This window comes from Castor canadensis, chromosome 4 (genome assembly GCF_047511655.1).
Source record: "Castor canadensis chromosome 4, mCasCan1.hap1v2, whole genome shotgun sequence".
NCBI lineage: Eukaryota > Metazoa > Chordata > Mammalia > Rodentia > Castoridae > Castor > Castor canadensis.
This window is the reverse complement of record NC_133389.1, coordinates 179,254,015-179,275,136: the sequence shown is the minus strand read 5'-3', so window position 1 is coordinate 179,275,136 and position 21,122 is coordinate 179,254,015. Positions and strand designations below refer to the sequence as shown.

General features: G+C 42.0%; 1 protein-coding gene and 2 pseudogenes across 7 annotated transcripts in view; all 3 read right to left on the bottom strand.

Moving 5' to 3' along the window:
• Window positions 1–21,122, bottom strand: part of LOC109695972 (UDP-glucuronosyltransferase 1A6) — a 172,070-nt gene that overhangs the window by 39,247 nt on the left and 111,701 nt on the right. Inside the window, exon 1 of one of the 7 annotated variants that reach the window (XM_020178791.2) lies at window positions 1–948. The exons of the other annotated variants lie outside the window; for them this stretch is intronic. Within the exon in view, the coding sequence (XP_020034380.2) occupies window positions 1–930 (930 nt within the window). The 5' untranslated portion in view covers window positions 931–948. Of the gene's footprint in view, window positions 949–21,122 lie in introns of those variants that run through there. 7 annotated transcript variants of the gene reach the window in all.
• On the bottom strand, window positions 6,203–7,013 carry LOC141422665 (UDP-glucuronosyltransferase 1A3 pseudogene; annotated as a pseudogene).
• On the bottom strand, window positions 14,911–15,852 carry LOC141422663 (UDP-glucuronosyltransferase 1A5-like; annotated as a pseudogene).

Genomic DNA, 21,122 nt, shown 5'->3' with positions numbered 1-21,122 from the left:
CTGAGATAGCGGCTTCCTGTGGACACAGTTTATGCCCCCGATGAAGACCATGTTGGGCATGATGGGCCTGGGGTAGTCCAACACAAAGTCCCCTCTGAACATCCACACAGATGCATGGCTGAGAACATCCACAAATGATATCTCTTTTTGCAAGAGCTCAGAGGCGATGCTTGCATAAGGAGTATAAGCAAAATGGCACATTAACTTTATGGGCAGAAGATAGAGCATGTTCTTGACCCTCTGCAAGAAGGTCATGCGGTCTGAATTCTGTGTTAGTATCCTAGGTATATAGGAGGAAGGGTTTGGACACTGTGTGCCCTCAAAGTCAAGGTCACAAGGCATGAAACGCAGAAAAAACACAGCAGGAATGTTCAGGTACTTAGCCAGCACTGCCCCACAGGGATAAACAGAATCTGTTAAAACCACATCGAAGGAACTGGAATTCAGATGACTGATGAAGTTCTTATTGTGAAGTATCCCTACACAAGAACTCATATAGAGTGCAGTTACTTTTTTAAAAGCTTCTTTGCCTTTAAAAAATGTCTCCACAAAAGTTTGAGCTTCCAAGATTTTATCAAAGTGGCCCAGCAGATGGTCTTTATATTCTTTCCTGGTGTATGGAACAGCATAGGTTTTCAGAGTGAAAAACTTCTGTTCTTTGACAAACACATTCACCTCTGGAGCCAAGACTACAGTCTGATGGCCTCGGGCATGAAGCTCCCTGACAAGGTCCTGCATGCTCAGCCAGTGGCTGCCCTCCATGGGCATCACCAGAACCTTCCCGCCTTCAGTCCAGGGAACCACACACAGCAAGAGCAGCAGCCCTGCAAGCCCTTGTGTGGTTACCTGGAGTCCTGTGGCCATCTCCCCAGAAGCCTGTAGTAGCCGACCTTCCACACCTTGCTGTGACTCCTGTATAAGTTTCTTCATTGCTGGGCCACCTGTCTAAATGGATTGCCACTACAGGGCATGTTATTGCCCTCTTTAGGTTAATCATTCAAGAATAAATCCATCCCTGCTTTTCATTACTGCCCTACCAACCTCTGCCTCTACAAATGATAGAGAGTGATCTTATCACTTCTGTCCTGGATAAACTCATCTGACCTAATACTGTCTCTGAGGGAGACATCCTAGTTCACATCTTGATCTTCATGTTATTCCCAAAACAATGCTGTGGACACTGATTTCATTACATTACCTTCTTCTCTGTTACCACATTCTAACAGGGTCACATGGCCAATGCTTTTGTCCCCAGTGTAACCTCTCTTCTGCTTGTGTTTTGGTTGAGTTTGCATTTGAAGTGCCCCCAAGCAGCTCATGCTTGGGGACACTCCACCTGGTGATGATATTGATAGTGTTTGGATCACAGAAGTTCTGACCCTATCAGTACCTTAATGAGCTATTACTCATTAAGTTGGAGAAAGTAGATCAACGGGTGTGTGCTGTTGAAGTGTCTATCTTGTCCCTCACCACTTCTCTCACTGACTCTGTTTCTTGGCTACTAGGACACCAGCAGCTCTGTTCCTCCATGCCCTCTCTGCCTTGGTATTTTTGCATTGTCACAGGTCTAAATGCCATGGAGTCAGTCAACAAGGATTGGAACGTCTGAAACCAGTAACCAAAATAAGGCTTTTGTCCTTTCACATGTTTTTCTTAGGTATGTGTCACAGCAATGAAAAGTATGACTAATTCATAACCATATTTGATAACCCTTTAAACTCTCTAGTCCCACCACAAGTAGCACTCAGTACATCACAAATCATAGAAATGGCTAAGCCAGACTGCCCAAAACCAAGAGGGGGTAGCTGGCTCTCTGTGTTGGTTCATTCACTCTACCACAATATCTATAATAATGGATTAAGAGTTGCTGATCTCTAAAGCACACATAAGGCACAACCAATCTAAGTATTGACATACAGAAGGTTCAGAGAGCATCCTGCTTCCTTGGGCTGTTCACATTGGGACCAGAGTAAGCCACAGGCTGACTGGGAACTCACCCAGTCTGAATCTTTCTTCTACTCAATGCTGAGGATGCCAGTCCTTTTTGCTCTGTTCAGGGACCTGGGTAGACATAATCTGAGCTATGTCCAGATTATGCTATGTCCTAACATTTATGATCAGGCTTTTCTCCAGGATCATTGCTGGCCCCAAGTTCAGATCCAGATGGAGACCTCCAGACCAGGAGGGGTGAAATTACTTTGTGGCAACCTATGTTCAGTTTTCAAGATGGAGAAAGCCAAGTGAGGCCTTAGTAAGGGTGAAACCCTATGGGTGGGCACAATTCACAAGCTCAGGCAGCTGACCCTGTCCAAGGAAGTTTCTCTGACATATGCTCAGCAGATTGCTGCCACCTCCTTGCCCTATTTGACCTGGGGGCCCACGGGGAAGACTTCTAGTTGTCATCATTCTATCTCACTGCTTCTGACTTTCTGCACAGCACATTCAGCTTTGTTTTGAGTTCCTTGGTAAGAAGTTACCGCCATTAGAGATCAACATTGACAGACTGCACTGCTGGGCAGGTGTGTGCTTGTAAAATGCTTCCTGTGTGTCACCAGGTGCCACTGTGCAGGAATCTTTGGGTTTTACCATTTTCTGGAGGCTAAGAGTCCATAATCTTGGTTTTCTCACTTTCTCTTCAAGAGCAACTTTTCTGCTCTTTTTTGGTGGATTTTCCTTCTGTCTCAGCCACCAACTCTATGTTTTTCCAAGCCTCTGTCCTTCTAACCACAGTTCAAATCCCATAATTTCCTTTCTAGGTTGTGGCAGCTCACGTCCTATATTATGGCCTTAAAAGCAAGAGAGTGATGGGGCTGGAGGTTGAAAAGTCAGAACTTGAGTCTGTGGTTGTGGCTGCAGCTGCTGATACCATCACTAGCACTGGAAGCTGCCCACACCATATTGTTGAAGGAGAGGTAGCAAGTTCCTAGTCGCAGGACCCCACTCCTGACTTGGGATACTGTGTTTTGTGTACCTGTGTCAGCAGTGGATATCTGTGGGCGAGTATGCCAGACAACATTGGTATACTCTGTAAGGGTCTGCTGTGTTCACAGATCAAACACTCTAACTAAGGACTAGGTCATGGGTGTAGTGTCAGTGTGCTAATCAGAAACATAAATACAGAAGGTTTGATGTTGCTCATCTGTAATACCAGCTACTCAGAAGACAGAGATCTGGAGGCAAAGTTAGTGAGAACCCCATCTCAACAACAACAACAACAAAAAAAAATTGGAATGTGGGAGGGATGCACCTATTATTCCAGCTACACAGGAAACATAGGTAGGAGGATCATGGTCCAAGGTAGTCCCTGGATAAAATGCAAGATTCTATTTGTAAAATAACTGACGCAAAAAAACCCCCCCAAAAAATAGGGGGCATGTCATAAGTGGTAGAGCTCTCCCCTAGCAAGCATGAGGACCTGAGTTCAAACTCCAGTACCACCAAAAAAGAAAAACCATAAATCCAGACTAGACTCCTGAAGAGACATATAATAAAGATTAGACATTGTAATATTCTTGATTTTGTTTTTTAAAAATGTGAATATGTGTATTTACATTGTTACTTATTAAATTTAAACCTCAGGCAGACAATATTATTTTCCAGTGCTAAGATAAAATGTTCACCAAAATACCTTCAAGCTTACATTTTTCCATTTTCTTCAGATGTGAGTCAGCCTTTTCTTAACCATTTAACTCCAATGTATTTACCTATACTGGAGAAAGATATGAATATATTCATGATAATTCTTGTTTAAAATAAATGGAAGATGGCTTTTACTTGTACATAAATGCTGGTGCTATAAGAAATGTTGATCATTGTTCAAGTAAAATGTTGAATCTAGACTTTTTAATGTAGATAAAACCAGGAAAGAGGGTGCAACTGATTTCTTATGGCTGCTGTAACAAATCACTACGAAATTGGTGGCTTCCATCGATGTACATTTCTTCTCTCCAGGCTTTGGTGGCTGCAGCCTGAGACACATTTCAGACTGCGTCTCAAACATAGTCTTACCAGCATAATGCTCTCTCATAAGGCTGAGGGCAAAAGAGTTTAATCGCCTCAAGGTGAACTGGCTGAGTAGTGGCATGTTAGGACTGCACTCAGCCATAACTTGGCTCTACAACCATTGAGTTGCTGGAAGTATAAAGAAGCATATTACTAAGGCTACAGCAACCTCCCATTGCCATGCATAGGGCACGTATCTAAGCTGTTTGGAAAATGTCAGGTATCAGTTGAAATGTTGGTCAGGTAAGGCACTATACACTCAGTTGAGAAAGTCCATTCTGCTGTCACATTTATACCACACATGGTACCAACTTCTTTTGGGCATGATTGCCTTGCAAGAGTCTACCACAAAGTGTCTCTCATCCCCACAGACATCTCTGTAGACTGCACGTGACAAGAAAGAAAAAAATGTCACTGAACTAGGCTAAAAATGCAAGTTCTTAATTCTCTGTAGAGAGGCCATGGGGTCTGAGTACATTGTCACACACAAACAATGAGGATGTGTTGAATACCCTTTAGTGCCCTTGAAATCTAACCAGCATGGCAATGACATACATACAACACATGGCAGGAACATGAAATTCAGCATAAAGAATCTGCTGAGACTCCATTAAAAGAACAGTCACAGAGGTACCTTGGGTAGCTGCTCCCTACATGATAACTGAGCCCAACAGGTCAGAAATAGACCAGAAGATTAAATCTATGATAAAGAAAGAAAGAAAGAAAGCCACACTCTTCTAGAGGTGGTCTTTCTAGAATTCAGGGGGAAAGTAGAGATAAGAAAGGTAAAGAGTAAGGTGGCAGCCACAGATCCTTAAGAGTAGAAATCCATGGGGATAGGTGTTCTGAAAGAAGAAATCAGAACAAAATTTTCAGTGTCTTAACAGGAAAACCTTCCAACTTTGAGATCTGGGATTAACTTCTGGCTGTCTGTGGTATGCATATAAATAGTCTCACAACTACATCCTAATTCCTAGAGCCTGTGAACCTGTCACATTACATGCATGGCAAGGTCCTTTGTGCATATGGGTGAGATTATCCTGTTTCATCTGGGTGAGCTCCAGGTCACCAAAAGGGTGCTTATCAATGAAAGTAGGACAACCAAGGTCAGAGATTTAAACATACTTCAGAAGGAAAGTGCCCTGAAATTTTAAAACTTGAAATTTTAAAGGAAACAATAATGTAAAAAGAATGACCTTACACTAGAGAGTAGGGAGGAAAGTATAAAATTATTACATCAATAAAGCTAACTGATTGGAGGTTTTATTTTTAATGGTTGATTTGCAGGTTTTTCTTTTCTTTTTGGTTGACATTTTTAAACAAAATTCTCACACAATTTTAAGTTAAAATTTACAAGATGTTAATAATAAAAATAATACAGGAGTGATAATATTGGTATCAGATGAGGTGGATTATTAGGGATGTTATTTAGTGATAAGACATCCATATAAAGAAAATACAAGTCTTCAACTTACAAGCACCAATCTGGCTTCAACATGTATAAAGCAAAAACTATTAAAAACTCTGAATATAATTTGAGCAAATATCGGTTATACAAGGGGATGGATAACAGTTATCTAAGATATCTTTTGAGAATTGAGCAGATTCAGGAAAAGTTTTCACATAGGAAAATACATGATGTGTATGTAAATATGGAACATTTACAAACATTGATTATATCCATCAATTAGCTAACACACGCTTATAGAGCACCTGAAATGTGGTTCATCCATATTGAGACATGCTGTGAAAGGAAGCTACACGTTAGATTTCTTACCCTTTCATTGAGTGGTTACACTCCTGTGAGCACATCTCCATCCTTACCAGACAGCACCATTAAAATGGTCACGTTGCACTATTAAAATGATGTTGGGAAAACTGCAATTTTCTAGTACCATTAGAGTCTACTGTCCACTGCAAGCAACACTCCCTGACCAGATACATATATGATCTATTCCTCTCCTCCTGCCCATCTTAGGAAATCTTTGCAGCAGGAAGACAGTGCCTTGACACATGGACAGTTGCTGGAGGCCCACCACTGCTCCCCAGCCCTACTACAAACTGCCTCCCAGTGCTCTCAGTGCCCTCTGCAAACCTAAAGTACCCCACTGTTGATACCTATAGAGTTTAAGACATCAAAGACAATTAGGAGAGAGAGGTATAAAGAACCCTCTGGAAAGAGGAGTAGATAAGAAAGCACTTAAAAGTAAGATATTTTTGAAAAAAAGTATTCTGTGTGGAACTTAATTGGATCAATACAGGCCTGAGATAATGGCTTCCTGTAGACACAGTTTATGCCCCTGATGAAGACAATCAATGGCATGATGTGCTTGGGGCAGTCCAACACAAAGTCCCCTCTAAACAGCCACATAGATACATGGCTGAAAAGATATACCAATGATACTGGTCTCTGCAAGAGTTCAGAGGCACATTTGCATAAACAAAAACATGGCAAAAATAGTTGAAGGCATGTTCTTGACTCTCTGCAAGAAGGTCATGAAGGTCATGTGGTCTGAATTTCTTGTCAGTAACCAAAGAATATATGAAGGGTTTGGGCACTGTGTACCCTCAAGGTCACATATCATGTAGCACAGAAAAAACACAGCAGGAACGCTCAGGTACTTAGCCAGCATGGCCCCACAGGGATAAGCAGGGTCTGTTAAAACCACATTGAAGGAACAGGAATTCAGACGCTTGATAAGGTTCTTATTATGCAGTAACCCCATGCAAGGACTCTCATAGACTACAGATTATTTTTTAAGTACCCCACCTTTAAAAAGTTTCTTCAGACAACTTTCTGTTTCCAAGAAAATATGAAGGTAGCCCAGGAGGAAGTACTAATATTCTTCCTTGGAATATAGAACAACATAGGTTTTCAGAGTGAAAAACTCCTGTTCTTTGATGAACACATTCACCTCTGGAGCCAGGACTGTACTCTAGTGGCCTCGGGTGTGGAGCTCCCTGATGAGGCCCTGCACGCTCAGTCAGTGGTTGCCCTCCACAGGCAACATCAGGGTTCCCACTGTTAGTCCAGTGCATCACACACAGCAAGAACAACAGCCCCATTGGTCCTCTCGGGGTACCTGGAGTACCGTGGCCAACTTGCCAACAGCCTGTAGCAACCAACCTTCCACTCCAGGCTGTGCCTCCTATATTAGTTTCTTTGTCTTATGCCATTGGGTGTCCACTGCTGGCTTTCACTACCTCTCTATCCTCTGCTTCCACCAAGGGAAATTCTCTCCTTGAAAAATTCCTCAGGCCTGCTGTCATGCCTAAGAGACATCCTAGTACGCCTCTCGATTTTCATCTAATTCCCAAATCAAGGCTGTCGACACCCATTTCACAACATCACCTATTCTATAAACAGCTTTCTAGCAGGCTGCCCTGAGCTTTCAGCAGGTGTTAAGCATTGTTACAGTGTTGCTAAATATTGCTAAATCATCACTAATGTTAATGATAAGCCTTTTCTTGTAAGCACCCTTTTGAAAGTTTATTTTTTCCTTTAAGTGTGATGAGATGTTTGGGACTGGGGAGATATAACGCTTTAATTCACAACTGTTGCATCCTTATCAACAATCACGCCTGCTGGAGTAAGGGACTGTGAACCAGGCAGCCAGACTGCCTTCAGGCCAGCATGGACCATTTTAACCCCCAAAACATGACTTTAGCTCACAAGTCACTAACGAAGTAGACAGCTTGCACTGGACTTTCAGCCACCACAAGCCTGGATAAACTCTAGACAGCCTGTAGCTATTCTACTTAGGCCAGATGGGGAGCACACATCCTGGTTGCCCAGCTGAAGACCTGTGACTGGTGCAAACACAGTCCTTCATTTGCATAAAACACTACCATGACTGGTGACAGGGACTGTGCCATAATTGGTCCAAACATAACCCTTCTTTTGTATGATGGGACTGCCATGATTGATGCAGTCACCCTCATCACACCCCCTTCCTGACTTTATAATCAGGCTCCTCAACTCACTTTGTGAATATCCAGAAGACACTCTCCTGTGCTCCCCCTGATGTAACAACATTAGGTCCAAATAAAGACTTCTCTGGAGTGGTCTGCCTTGCCTACTTTTGAATCTCATCATTAATAGAGCAGCCAAGCCAGTACACAAAGAAGAGAAGTGGCAGCAAGGTGGTGAGAGCAACCATGGAACTGGCAAACAGTGCATCAGGGCTGGCAATAGCTAACCGGACCTCCACTGGTGGCAGGAATATCTGTCTGACTCAGGCCAATAGTGGTGGGTTGGGCCCTAAGCAGCAGCAGAAGGCTGCAGTGGGACAACCAAAGGGTGCCCAGGGCAGTGGGGGCAGACAGCAAGATGATCTCATCTGGCTGAGTCTCATCTGGCTCTCATGTGGCTGACTGGTCCATGTAGCAGCAGCTACAGCAGTGGGGTGGCATGAGCCTCTCCAACTATGAAAGTAACATCAAGTGACTGCAGCCTGGACAGGAAGAGCAAAACTAACCTTGGCTGACTGGCATTGGCAGTAGAGGGACATGTCCCCTAAGTGTCTGGACCAAGTCAGGAAAGCGCTGTAACACTACAGGTCTGAGACCCAATGAACAGCCCCAGAAGCCTGTGCCACCAACGGGGCTGTGAAAGACTTCAGGAATCCCTGAGGCTCAGGAGCTACAACTCTAGAGGACATCATCTGCCACTGCCTGCTGCCATCTACTGCTGCTGCTTACAAGCCCAGGAGAGGGTCCAGAAGAAATGAAGGAGCTTGTCCTCACCTACTCATGATCTCTATTTAGGTAGAGCACAAGGACCACAGCTGGATACTTTGTGACACTTTCATTCACAATGGAAACACTCTAGGGGTGTGACTCAATCCATGACTCTTCAAACTGTCTTGTCCCATTCATAAGGAGCACTCAGTACCTCATACAACATAGACACTACTATGCCAGCCTCCCAACTCAAAGAGTGTCATTGGCTCTCTAATTTGGTTCTTCTTCTCCATTGGGATATCTCTATAATGATGGAGGAGCACTCTATGAAGCTGCTGACTTCTGTCAAATGTAGGAACTGCTGGAAGAATCTCAAACTCGAGATTAAACTATTTCACTTCACCAAAGGGTCTGCTAAGAAATCAATAACCACCCTGTGGAATGAGAGTTGTTGTTATATGAAGACACATAGGCACAAAAAGCCAAAGTAACAAAGTGCACCCTGCTCCCTTGAGCTGCTCACATAGGGAGCAAAGGCATCCAGAGGAATTTGGTCCATTCTGAATCTCTCTTTTCCTCAATGCTGAAGAATCCAGTCTTCTGCACTCTGTTGAGGAACCAGGGTGGACATTAATCCGGGCCTTTGCTGAGGTTAGGATTCTGGGTTTACTCCAAGATCACTGCCAGCCCTAAGTCCAGATCATGATAGATACTTTGAGACCAGGATGCTCCACAGAACTTCTGGAGCTCTATGTGCACAATTCAACATGGAGAAAGGCAATGTGAGGCCCTGGTAAGGAGGAAACCCTGAGGATGGGCACAGTGCACAAGCCCAAGCTGTTGATCCTACCTCAGGAAGTTTCTCCCACAAACACTAAACCAATTGCTGCTACTTCCTTATACTATTTGCCTGGGGTTCCACCTGACAGACTCCCCAGCTGTCCACCACTGTATCTCATTGTATCTGTGCCTTTGTGCCCAGCCAGGCCTGCCATGATTGGCCAACCCAAGGCTTATCTTTGGGAAGAAGTCACCCCCATTAGAGATCTATGTGGATAACAGATTCCACTGCTGATTAGATATATCTTTGCAAAATGCTTCCATGTGTCTCCAGCTGCCACTAGGCAGGGAACCTTTGGGTTTAGCCCTTTCCCAGTGACTATGAGTCTAGAATTCTGGTTCCTGTCCCTCTTCTCCAAAAGCAACTTCTCTCATCTGTTTGTCTGGGTCTTCATTCTATCCCAGCCACTTAACTGTGTTTTCCTCAATGCTCGGTTTCTGTCCGTCTATCATTAGGTCAAATCTTATCTATCATTTCCCAGTGACTGAGACCCATGTAAAATGACCTGACTCTAGGTTGAGGCTGTTCAATTCCTATGACCATACATAGGAATTGAAGATGGAGATGGAGTAAGTAACTGTTTGAGTGCTCAGCTCAATCACACATAAATCCAGACTCAAATCATGATGAGTAATGATTGAGCATTAACACTTCTTGATTTAGTCTCAAACTGTACTATAGATTTTTAAAAGGTCAAACAACATCTCATGGGGATTTTTATTATGAAAAAAGAAATCTTAAAGTAGACCTAGAAGAATTTCTGGCTTTTAGTAATAACAGTATTGGTCTGATAGGGCCAATGATCTTACAGTGATGATTATAAACTTTGAAAAGTGTTTTAAAACAACAACAACAAAAAAAAGGCCTCTGAAGGCACCAGGGAGCAACATGGGTGAAAACTAAACAGGAAGAAGGGACCCAATAGTTGGGGTTTTGAGTGAGGGAATGGCAAGTCACTTGTTGTGAGTTCCCAACACCGTGACTTCTGAGTGAGGGAATGGCCCAGCAGATGCCACATCAAATCCTTAAGACTAAATCTTAAATGTTTTTGTGATCTCCAAACCCCAGAGGCATGCAGATAGTGGGAGGAGGTTTGGGAGTGGGTTGCAGAGCCGCCAATAGTCTTTTTTTTTTTTTGAGATGTCAAGTGATCTCTACTTCAGAACAAATGTACCTAAGAATTAATAAATAGTCCACTGCAAAGTCAAAGTCTATGTGTTGTAATTTTCAGAACCACTCAAATAGGATATTGGCTTGTTTTTCTTTTTTAAACTGTTTTAAATATCTTTATGCAAACTGCTATTTATTAACTCAAAGCAGAGGCAAACAATAATTATTAGATTGTGGTAGAACAAAATGTTCACCCACTACCTTGAACCTTACATTTTCTGTATTGTTTCAAAGTGAGCTAGGTAGCTTTCTCTGACTTATTTAACTATGATGTTTTAGCACTTGGCAGTAAAAGATACAAATATATTAAAACTTCTATTACTTATATTAAAGTAAGCCAATGATGGCTTCTCAATGTACAGAGATGTTGATGTAGCACAGTTGACCACTGTTTAAATAAAATTTTGAACATAGGCTATCTAATGCAGGTAAATCTAGGAGAGTAGGTGTAATTAGTTCTGATGGTTGCTGTAACAAGTTGTCATTGACTCCATGGCTTACATTAATACAAATTTATTCTCTCCAAGTTTTGGAGACCAGAGTCTGAGATGCATCTCACTGTGCTGAAAACAATATTGTCAATACAATACTGCCTCTGAAGGTTGAGGGCCAAATTATTGAAGTCAATACCTCAAGGTGACATGGTTGGGTAGTGGCATGTTAGGATTGCACTAAGCCCTAAGTTGGTTCTACAACTGTGAAAGATGCTGGAAATGGAAGAAGAATTTCTTTAAGGGTACACAAACCTTCCACTGCCATGCAGGGGAAACATATCAAAGTAGCTTGACAAATGCCAGGTTTCATCTGAAATGTAGACGGGGCAGAACTGAGAAAGACCATTCTGGTGGCACAGCTGACGCCCCACATGAGGCCATTTTGGGAAATGATTACAGTGTCCCATCCCCCATGGTCATCTCTGCAGACTACATAAGACAAGAAAGCAAAGATTACTTGAAATTGGCTAAAAAACATGATGGCTCTTAAATCTCTGCAGAGAGGCCATGGAAACTGAGATACTGTCACATACTCGGATTGTATGAGAATGGGTGTGGATAACTTTTAGTGCCCTTAAAACCTGACCTTCATAACTTGACACACAACCCATGGCAAAACATGGGACTCAGCACTGTCCGCAGGGTGGACAGTGGATCTGTTGAAACCAGATCAAAGGAGTGGTCACAGAGGTGCCCAGGCAGCTGCTTCAAATACGGTAACTGAGCAGAAAATATCACATAACACTGACATCTGGAGCTTTGAAAAAAAAATGAGTATGCTTACTCACAGGCCAGGAATCTCCCACCAGTGAACATATTCACTGAGTGGCTTGATGGGTGGGTTTGTCTCTGAGGAAGTGAGGAGGATGTTGAGAGCTAGTAGAAGAGAAGGAATAGGTTCCATATGGGCCCTGTGTGGTAGAAATGGCCACTCTAGACAGGACAGATGAGGGTGTTTCTTTCTACACAGTAAGTTAAAATACGGTAAGCAAAGATTTCAGTGATAGGCAAAGAGTCGGGCATACCAAGGCCACTTAGAGGTCATGCAAATACAACAATCAGGTTTGATATAAACTGGATTGGTGTTGCCATAAATGGACAGTTTTCCTTTTACAGAATATAAAGCATTTCAGTTAAAGAATTTTGAAACATGAAAATATCTCCTTAAATTTTCTTAGCTCAAAGAAAACAAAGTGCTATAGGCCTGTACATATATACTCATTTTTCATGAAAGGTTGAGTAGACCTTCAGAGTGGGGAGAGGGGAAGACATTTCTTCCGGTGCAGAAATGAGCATCTCAAGTCCACTGCACTGGATCCCATCCATAGAATCACCAGCACCATCCTTCAGTGAACACTAGGCTAGGAGAGACAACCAAGGTGACACCCAAGAGACCTGGAGACCTAGCCCATCTCAGCAAGATCCAAACATTCAAACAGACATTTCTCCCAGTTAGAGCTCCATACACAGGTATTTTGGATTCGCCTTACCGCACAGTAGAAAGTAGTAGAAGAAATCATGTTATTTTCACATAATCACCTAGAGGGTGAGTCCACGATTTTTCCTCTGACTCCACTCATGTGTATCCAAACTGACAGAGATACCACCTTCCTCATCTTGGGAAATCATTCATCTGAATCTGCTTAACTATCTAGGAATTACTAATTCTATTTTTCATCATACTTTCTCAATAAATGCACATTCCCTTCATTTCCACTATTCCCAAACTCCTTTAATCCCTTCCAGTATTACTTCCATCACCACCATGTATTACTGCCATACCTGGGAAGTAGTTAATGATCTGATGAGCGGAAACATAAGCCTCTGCCTTTATCCCACTGCAAAGTGAAAATCAGTACGGCGGACTTCCCTCAGCAGAGCTCTTTATTTTTCTGTTTTTAATATTTTTTTTAGCAAATAAGACTATGTAAAAGTAGGGAGACTGTTTCATTTTAAATATCAAAGTTATACAAAATACAGGGTAATTCTTTACCTTGGAGTTTATGGATAATGATGAGGCGATAATAACTGACTTACTCCAAAAAAAGATGATTTTTTAAATGCATGTTGAAAACAAAAGAGCAGTATTAATAATGCAAAAAACAAAACTAACAACAAAAATTGTTCTTCTGTAGACTCTCTTCATATAATACAGGAGAAAATCAAGGAGATAAGAAAGGTGAAGAGTAAAATAACAGCTACGGAGGCTGGAAAATAGAAACCCCTGGAGGGCAGGTGTTCTAAAAGAAGAAGGAAGACCAAGATTTTCAGTGGCTTAATGAGAAAACCTTCCAGCTTTGAATGAGATCTGGAATTAACTTCCAGCTTACTGACTGTGAAATGCAGACAAATGGTCTCAAAAGAGTACATATCCTACTCCCTGGAGCCTATGAACTGGTCACATTACATGACCAAGGGACTTTGCTCATATGATGAAGGGTCTTGACATGGGAAGATTGTATTGGCTCATCTGGATGAACCAAGGGCTCTCGTCAGTGAAAGAAGAAGACTGGAGAGTCACAAATTTGGACATGCTGTACCACATCTACATAGAATGAGAATTGCCATTGAATTAGAAAATTAAGAAGGTAATGAACGCAATCAGTAAAAAGACTGAGATTGAACTAAATAGGGGGAATAAAATAAAACATGCAAATGATGAGAAAAAGCAGGATTTTCACATTAAAGAAACTACCAGGGCTGGGGGTATGCCTCAAGTGCAAGTGCAAGGTACAAAGTTCAAATGCCTGTACTGCCAAAAAAGAAATTGTCAGATGGAGCTTTTTTTAAAAAAAAATCTTTTACCTTTTAAAACAAACTTCCAGACAAAATTGTAAGGTAGGCATAAACAGCTCAATAATACAAAAAATGATGTCAGAGTAGTATTACTGGCATCAGATGATGTGGGGGTATAAAGGATGTCATTTAATGATAAAAGCAACACACATGGAAAAAACAAAAGTCTTAAACTCACAATCACTAACCTGTATGCATAAAACAAAAACTACTTACAAATCAAAATATAAATTAGGAAAATGTACGTTAGATCGTGGGAAATTCTTATTTATAATAAGACATCTTTTGAATTGGGCATATTCAGTAAGGGTTTTTAGAGAAAAATGAGAAATAGACAATTAGTTATATAACAGTCCTTTACAAGCATTGTTCCTGCAGCAGCCACTAGCTACACATGACTGTGGAACAGTTGATTTTTTAAAAGTTCTTTGTTTTCTGAGATACTGGGTTTGAACTTGGTGCTTCATGCTCACTGGAAGGAGCTCTACCACTTAAGCCACTCCACCTGCCTTGTTTGTAAAGCTCTTGAAATGTAGCTATTCCAAACTACATATTAGTTTTCTAACACTTCCATTGGGTGTGCAGGTCTCCTGTGAGCACATCTCATCACTTCCTAGGCAGCACCTTTAAAATGATCATGGCAACAACTATGATTTGCTAAGTCTTGCGTTCCTCTACAGAAGATCTACAGTCAACACTCCCTTGATGGGTCAGGTCACAGCCCAATTCCTTGTTTCTGCCCAACTCCAGGAAATTTTCCCATCATGAGACAGTGCCTTGACATATGGAGAGTTTCTGGAGGCCCACCACTGTTCCTCAGTCCTATTATAGACCCTCACCCTGCTTCCCAGTGCTCTCAGTACCTACTGCACACCTAAAGTGCACTACTGTGGACACCTGAAAAGTTTAAGTCACAGAAGACAATTAGGAGAGGGAAAGGTAGAAGTCTGGGAAGGTGAGTAAATAACAAGCACTTGAAAGCAAGAATCTTGTAAAGATGTATTCTGTGTAGAACACTGCTTGGATCAAGACACCAATACAGACGTGAGATAGCGGCTTTCTGTGGACACAGTTTATGCCCCTGATGAAGACCATGTTAGGTATATGGGCCTGGGGTAGTCCAACACAAAGTCCCCTCTGAACATCCACATTGATGCATGGCTGAGAACACCCACCAAGGACATCTCTCTCTGAAAAAGCTCAGAGACAAGGCTTGCTATGGAAAATAAGAAAAATGGCAAATACAGCCCAGGGCCTGAGGGTAAATCATGTTCTTGACCCTTTGCAGGAAAGTCATGTGGTCTGAATTATTTGTCAGTGTCCTGGGAATATATGAGGAAGGGTTTGGACACTGTGAGCCCTCAAAGTCAAGTCACAGGGAATGGAACACAGAAAACAGAGCAGGAACACTCAGGTACTTAGGCAGCATGGCCCCACAGGGATAAGCAGGGTCCTTTAAAACCACATGGAAGGAACTGGAATTCAGATGACTGATAAGGTTCTTACTGTGCAGTAGCCTGCACAAGATCTCTCATAGACTACAGATGCATTTTTTATAAATTGCACAACTTTTAAAATAACCTTCAGAAAATTCCCTTTTTCCAAGAATATTTGAAACTAGTCCAGCAAGTTTTGCTTATATTCTTCGTTGGTGTATGGAACAGCATAGGTTTCCAGAGTGAAAAAACTTCTGCTCTTTAACAAACACATTCACCTCTGGAGCCAGACCACACTCTGGTGGTCTCGGGCATGAAGCTCCCTGACAAGGTCCTGCATGCTCAGCCAGTGGCTGCCCTCCATGGGCATCACCAGCACCTTCCCGCCTTCTGCCCAGTGAACAACACACAGCAAGAGCAGCAGCACCATGTGGCATCTGGAGTCTCGTGGCCATCTCCCTAGAGGTCTGTAACAGCTGACCTTCCTCACTAGGCTGTGCCTCCTACACAAGCTTCTTTACCTGTATTATCTGTTTAAATGAATTCTCACTGGAAGGCATGCTGTTGCCCTTCTTAAGTTAATTATTAAAGAATAAATCCATCCCTGGCTTTCATTACTGTCCTACCCTCTGCCCCTATCCAGGATAGAGGGCAATCTTATCACTCCTTTCCCGGAGAAACTCATCTGACCTGCTTCAGTCTCTGAGGAGGGACATCCTAGCTCACCTCAATTTTCATCTAACAATGCTGTGGACGCTGATTTCATCTCATTGTCTCCTCTGTCACCCCATTCCAATAGGGTCCCACTGAGCTCTGAGCAGAACTCTCTTTCTGCTTGTATCCTGGCTAAGCCAGTTTGCCCAAAATCAAGAGGAGTTTCTGGCTCTCTGTGTTGGTTCATTTACTCTACCAGGATATCTGTCATGATCTGGCTGTGTTCTATCTGAAGCTGGTGGCTACTTTCATGAGAAGAGCTGGAGGAATCTCAAACTCAAGATGTGACCATTTGGTTCTACTGAAGGGTCTGCTGAGAGTTCTACATTCACCCTGTGGAATAAGAGTTACCATACTCTAAAGCACACATGGGCACAACCAGACTAAGCAATGACACACAGTGGGTTCAGAGAGCATCCTGCTCCCTTGGGCTGCTCACACTGGGACCAGAGGGAAGCACAGCCTGCCTAGGATCTGATCCAGACTGAATCTCTCTTCTCAATTCCGAAGACTCCAGTTCTCTGCACTCTATTCAGGGACCAGAGTGGACATTAATCTTGGCATTTGCTACGTCCTTAGGTTTGTGGTCAGACTTCCCTCCAGGATCATTGCCAACCCCAAGTCCAGATCAGGACGGAGACCTCCAGACCAGGATGGGCTACAGAGACGAGGGGCTCTAGGTTCAAATTTCAAGATGGAGAAACCCTGTGGTTGGGCACAGTTCACAAGCCCAGGATGTTTGTCTCACATACACCTCCTTGCCTATCTGTGTCTTTCTGCACAGCCATTCAGCCACGTTTGAGTTCTTTGAAAAAAGTCACTGTCATTAGAGACCCATGTTGATAATAGATTTCATCACTGGATAGATGTGTGTTTCCAAAAATGCTTTCTGTCACCAGCTGCCCACTGCACAGGAAGCCTTTGTGTTATACCCTTTTCTGGAATTTGATGTCTTAGAATCCTGGTTCTCTTTCTTCCTCTCCAAAAGCATCGTCTCTTTTTATGGATTTTTCCTTCTGTCCCAGCCTCCGAACCCTTTCATCAAAGGTGAGTTTCTGTCCTTCTAACCTGCTGTTCAAATCCTATCTATCATTTTCCTTTGACTGAGACTCACGCAAAATGACCTGAGTGTAGGTTTTGGCAGCTCATGTCCTGTGTGATGGCCATAAAAGCAAGAGGATGGATGGAGTAGGTGGCTGAGAGGTCAGAACTTGAATCTGAGGTCGTGGATGCAGCTGCTCTGTCATCGGTAGCAAGGGAAGCTGCCTGGGGGAGAGGTAGTAAGTTATTGGGGGGGGACCCAGGAGTGCTCTCTCGTGCACCTGGGACTGCAGAAGACACCTATGGAGAGTAGACCAGGGTAATGTCTGCATCTGTGTGACTGTGAGCTTCTCCCGTGAGCTCACAGCCCAACCACATATAAGCACCACACACCAAGTCTAGAGCAGAATATTGAAGAAGTAGACACTAAAGAGTAAATATTATAACATTCTTGATTTTGTCCCAATTGAGTTATAGATTTGATGCAAAGCCAAGATTATCTTACTGAGATTTTTAACATGAAGAATCTTAAAATATGCCTAGAAGAATTTCCAGCTTCTCGTGAGAGAGGCATCGCTCCTCTACAACCAGTACCTTCCCAGTAACAGTTATAAACTTCACAAACGTTAAAAAGTAAAATTAAGTAAGAAAGGGCCCAACCAGCAAGTTTTCCACACTTGTGGCTTTTGGCTGAAGATGAGGGCCAAAACAGCTGGTGTCTTACCTAGCCCCTAACAGACATCTATTCTCTCAGAGTTCTGCAGGCCCAAAGTCCTTATCAAGGTGTAGGCAGTGAAATGCTCCCTCTGATGTCTCCAGGAGAAAGTCATGCCCTGCCTCTTCTAGCTTGACCCTGGGCATTCCTTGGCTTGTAGGTGAGCCACTCCATGGCTGCCCTCTTTGTGGCCAAAATTCACTTTTTTATAAGGACATCTGTCATATGGATTCAAGCCCATCCTACTGAGATCATTATAACTGGATTACCTCTATTAAGACCCTATTTCTAAATACAGTCACATTCTAAGATCTTAGGGGACAGGACTTCAGCATATTCAGCAAAGAGGCATACCCTTCAGCTTTGAGTGCTACACTAGGGGCCTAAGCATCGTTCTGAAGGCCAAGACAGCTACTGAAGTAGGTGTGGCATGGCCAGGCTTGTGTTCTTGAAATATTCCTCTTGCAAAAGAGTGGAGAATGATCTAGAGTGGTTAGCTGGACCCAGTGAATCCCATTTGGAGGTTGTTTGTGTAGAGAAGAGGTAAATGAAAGCAGCCTCCATGTCAGGGACAGACCCAGGTGTGAGGCAGTTAATGGAAGTATCCACCAGAGGGGGATCATGGGCTGTAGAGAGAGCAGCAGCACAGAGAAGGCAGGTTTGGAAGGGCTGGAGCTGAAATGCCTATACCCAGTCAAGCACCTTTCAGATGAACACGGGTGAGTGCGGGAACAGGCCTACAAGAGTGTTCTTATCATACCGTAGGGACTCTCCCTGATCTAAATTAATTCAGACATTTTATTCACACATTAAATTTTTCTGAGACAACATAGGGGCAAATCTTTATAGCTTTTAAGATTTCTTAGGACACAAAAAGTAAAAACAATTTTAAAAATCCACTAAGTAGGACTTCATGAAAATTTAAAACTTTTGCTGTTTGAAGATACTATTTTTTTAAAGATGAAGAAAATTAAGCAACACTCCTGAAGAAAATATTTGCAAAATACATTTGAAAAAGAACCTCATTCAGAATACAAAAGAGCCCTCCCAATTCAAATGTAATATATATACATGGAAATGTCACAATGAAACATGCTGTATAGCAAAAATATCTTTCTTTTTTTAACAAAAAAAAAAAGTTCCTGTCTGGGGAGCTGGTAGCAGTAGGAGGGGAGGATATAAGAAAAGGGTGTAGGAGGTGAATATGGTAGAAATATTATGCACTTATGTTTGAAAATGGAAAAATGAGACTTACTGAAACCATCCCAGGATTGGGGGAGGGGGGAAAAAAGGAGAATTATGGAGGAGGTGAATTCAACTACGATATATCATACAAACTTATGTAAATGTCACAATGTACCCCCAGTACAACAACAATAAAACAGAAAACAAATAAACCAATAAAAATGAACAGAATATTTGAAAAGAAGATGTTGTCAGTCATAAAACATTACAACTGGGCTGAAACTAGCATGCACACTCAAATTACTAATATGTAAAAGATAATAGTACGTATTTGAAAGAATACAGAGCAACAAGAACTCTAATAAACTACTGTTTGGAATATAAAATAGTGCAATGCTTTGGAAAAGTTTGGTCATTTCTGGTAAAGTTATAATATACCTACCATATAATCCAGTAGTCTCATTTCTAAGTATTTACTCAAGAAAACTGAAACTGTATCCTCAGAAACATTTGTCCTCAGATATCCATTACAGTTTCACTTTAAGTAGTCAAAAACTGAAAATAACTCAATGTCCCTCCCTACTAGCTAAGAGGATAAGAAAATGGATTAGCCTAGCCAATGGAATACTACTCAGACATAAAAAGGCATGTGTAATTGATACATGCAATGGCATGGATGACTCTGACAAGGCATTATGCAAAGGAAACCCGACATGAAACAGTCTGCCTGTCTGTCCATTTCCCACGTGTCCTTGTGTGATCCACCTAGATGACACTCTAGAAAAGAGGATCCTATTCTCCAGTTACAGAACCAGGACAGCACTCGCCCAAGGCTGGAGGGAGGTATTGGGAGTTGGAGACAGGACACAGGGAAATTATTGGGTAATGGGCTGGCTAATTTCTCAGATGTGATGGTAGTTACATAGGTATGGAGAATAATTATAACTTAGAAATGTACAATTAAGTTGGTGCATTTATTGCATATAAATGATACCTTCATGGTTTTGACTTTAACAGTGTGAGTTGAAAACATAAAGGCAACTCCAAAAGAATAAAACTTTCCTGAACTGATAAAGACAAAATCTACCATACAGTGACTTACATATTCCGAGAAAAATTAACAAAAAAAGACCTATATTTAATATTTCTTTCACATCCTGGTGTTTTGTTGTGAGTGTGAGTGTGTGTGTGTGTGTGTTACTGGGGAATGAACCCAGGACCTCACAGTTGCACAGCAAGCACTCTGCCACTTGAGTTATGCCCCCACCCCTTTTGGTATGCTTTTTATCATCATTATTATATTGTTGTTTTTGCTTTTGAGATCAGGTCTTGCTGACTTTGTTCAGGCCCCTGCTGCTTAAATATCATGAGCCTGAGAAGGATGTCATCATCAAAGAAGCAGGGGGAAAATGGTTATGAAAAATCATTCCTGGTGATCTCTGTAACAAGCCATAATAATCTGAGACATAATCTGAGATTTTTTTCTATTATATTAGCCAATAAAATAGCTGATCAGTCTTAGAACAAAGTCATGGAGTCAGTAATATGGTAGGAGTTGGTAGAATAATGTATCTCATTATGTTATTATATTACAGACTCATACAACACATAACACAGCATCTCCAATTCTAGGTATATACTCTAAATAAACCTATCAGAATGTAAAAAAATACAACCCAATGTCCATCAATAGGAAAATGGATAAATAAAATTGTGACATATTCATGCAATGGGATACCATTCAGCACTGAAAATGCATGAACTATAAGTTGCAAGAACATATTGTAACACAAATCTCTCAAACATAAGGTTGAGCAAAAAAATTTTAAAAAGAGAGCAAGAGAAAAAGCTATAGCATGATCCTGTTTAGATAAAATAAAACAGGTAAGTTGCACCTCTATTATTTAGAGATGCATAGTTGTGTGCCAAAACTGTAGGGAAAAGAAAGGAACAATTGTCACAGAAGTCAAAGCAGAGGAGGAAGGGGGTATGATGGAGAGTAGGAACCCTGGGTGGATGTCTAGGTACCAACAGACTGAAGTGGC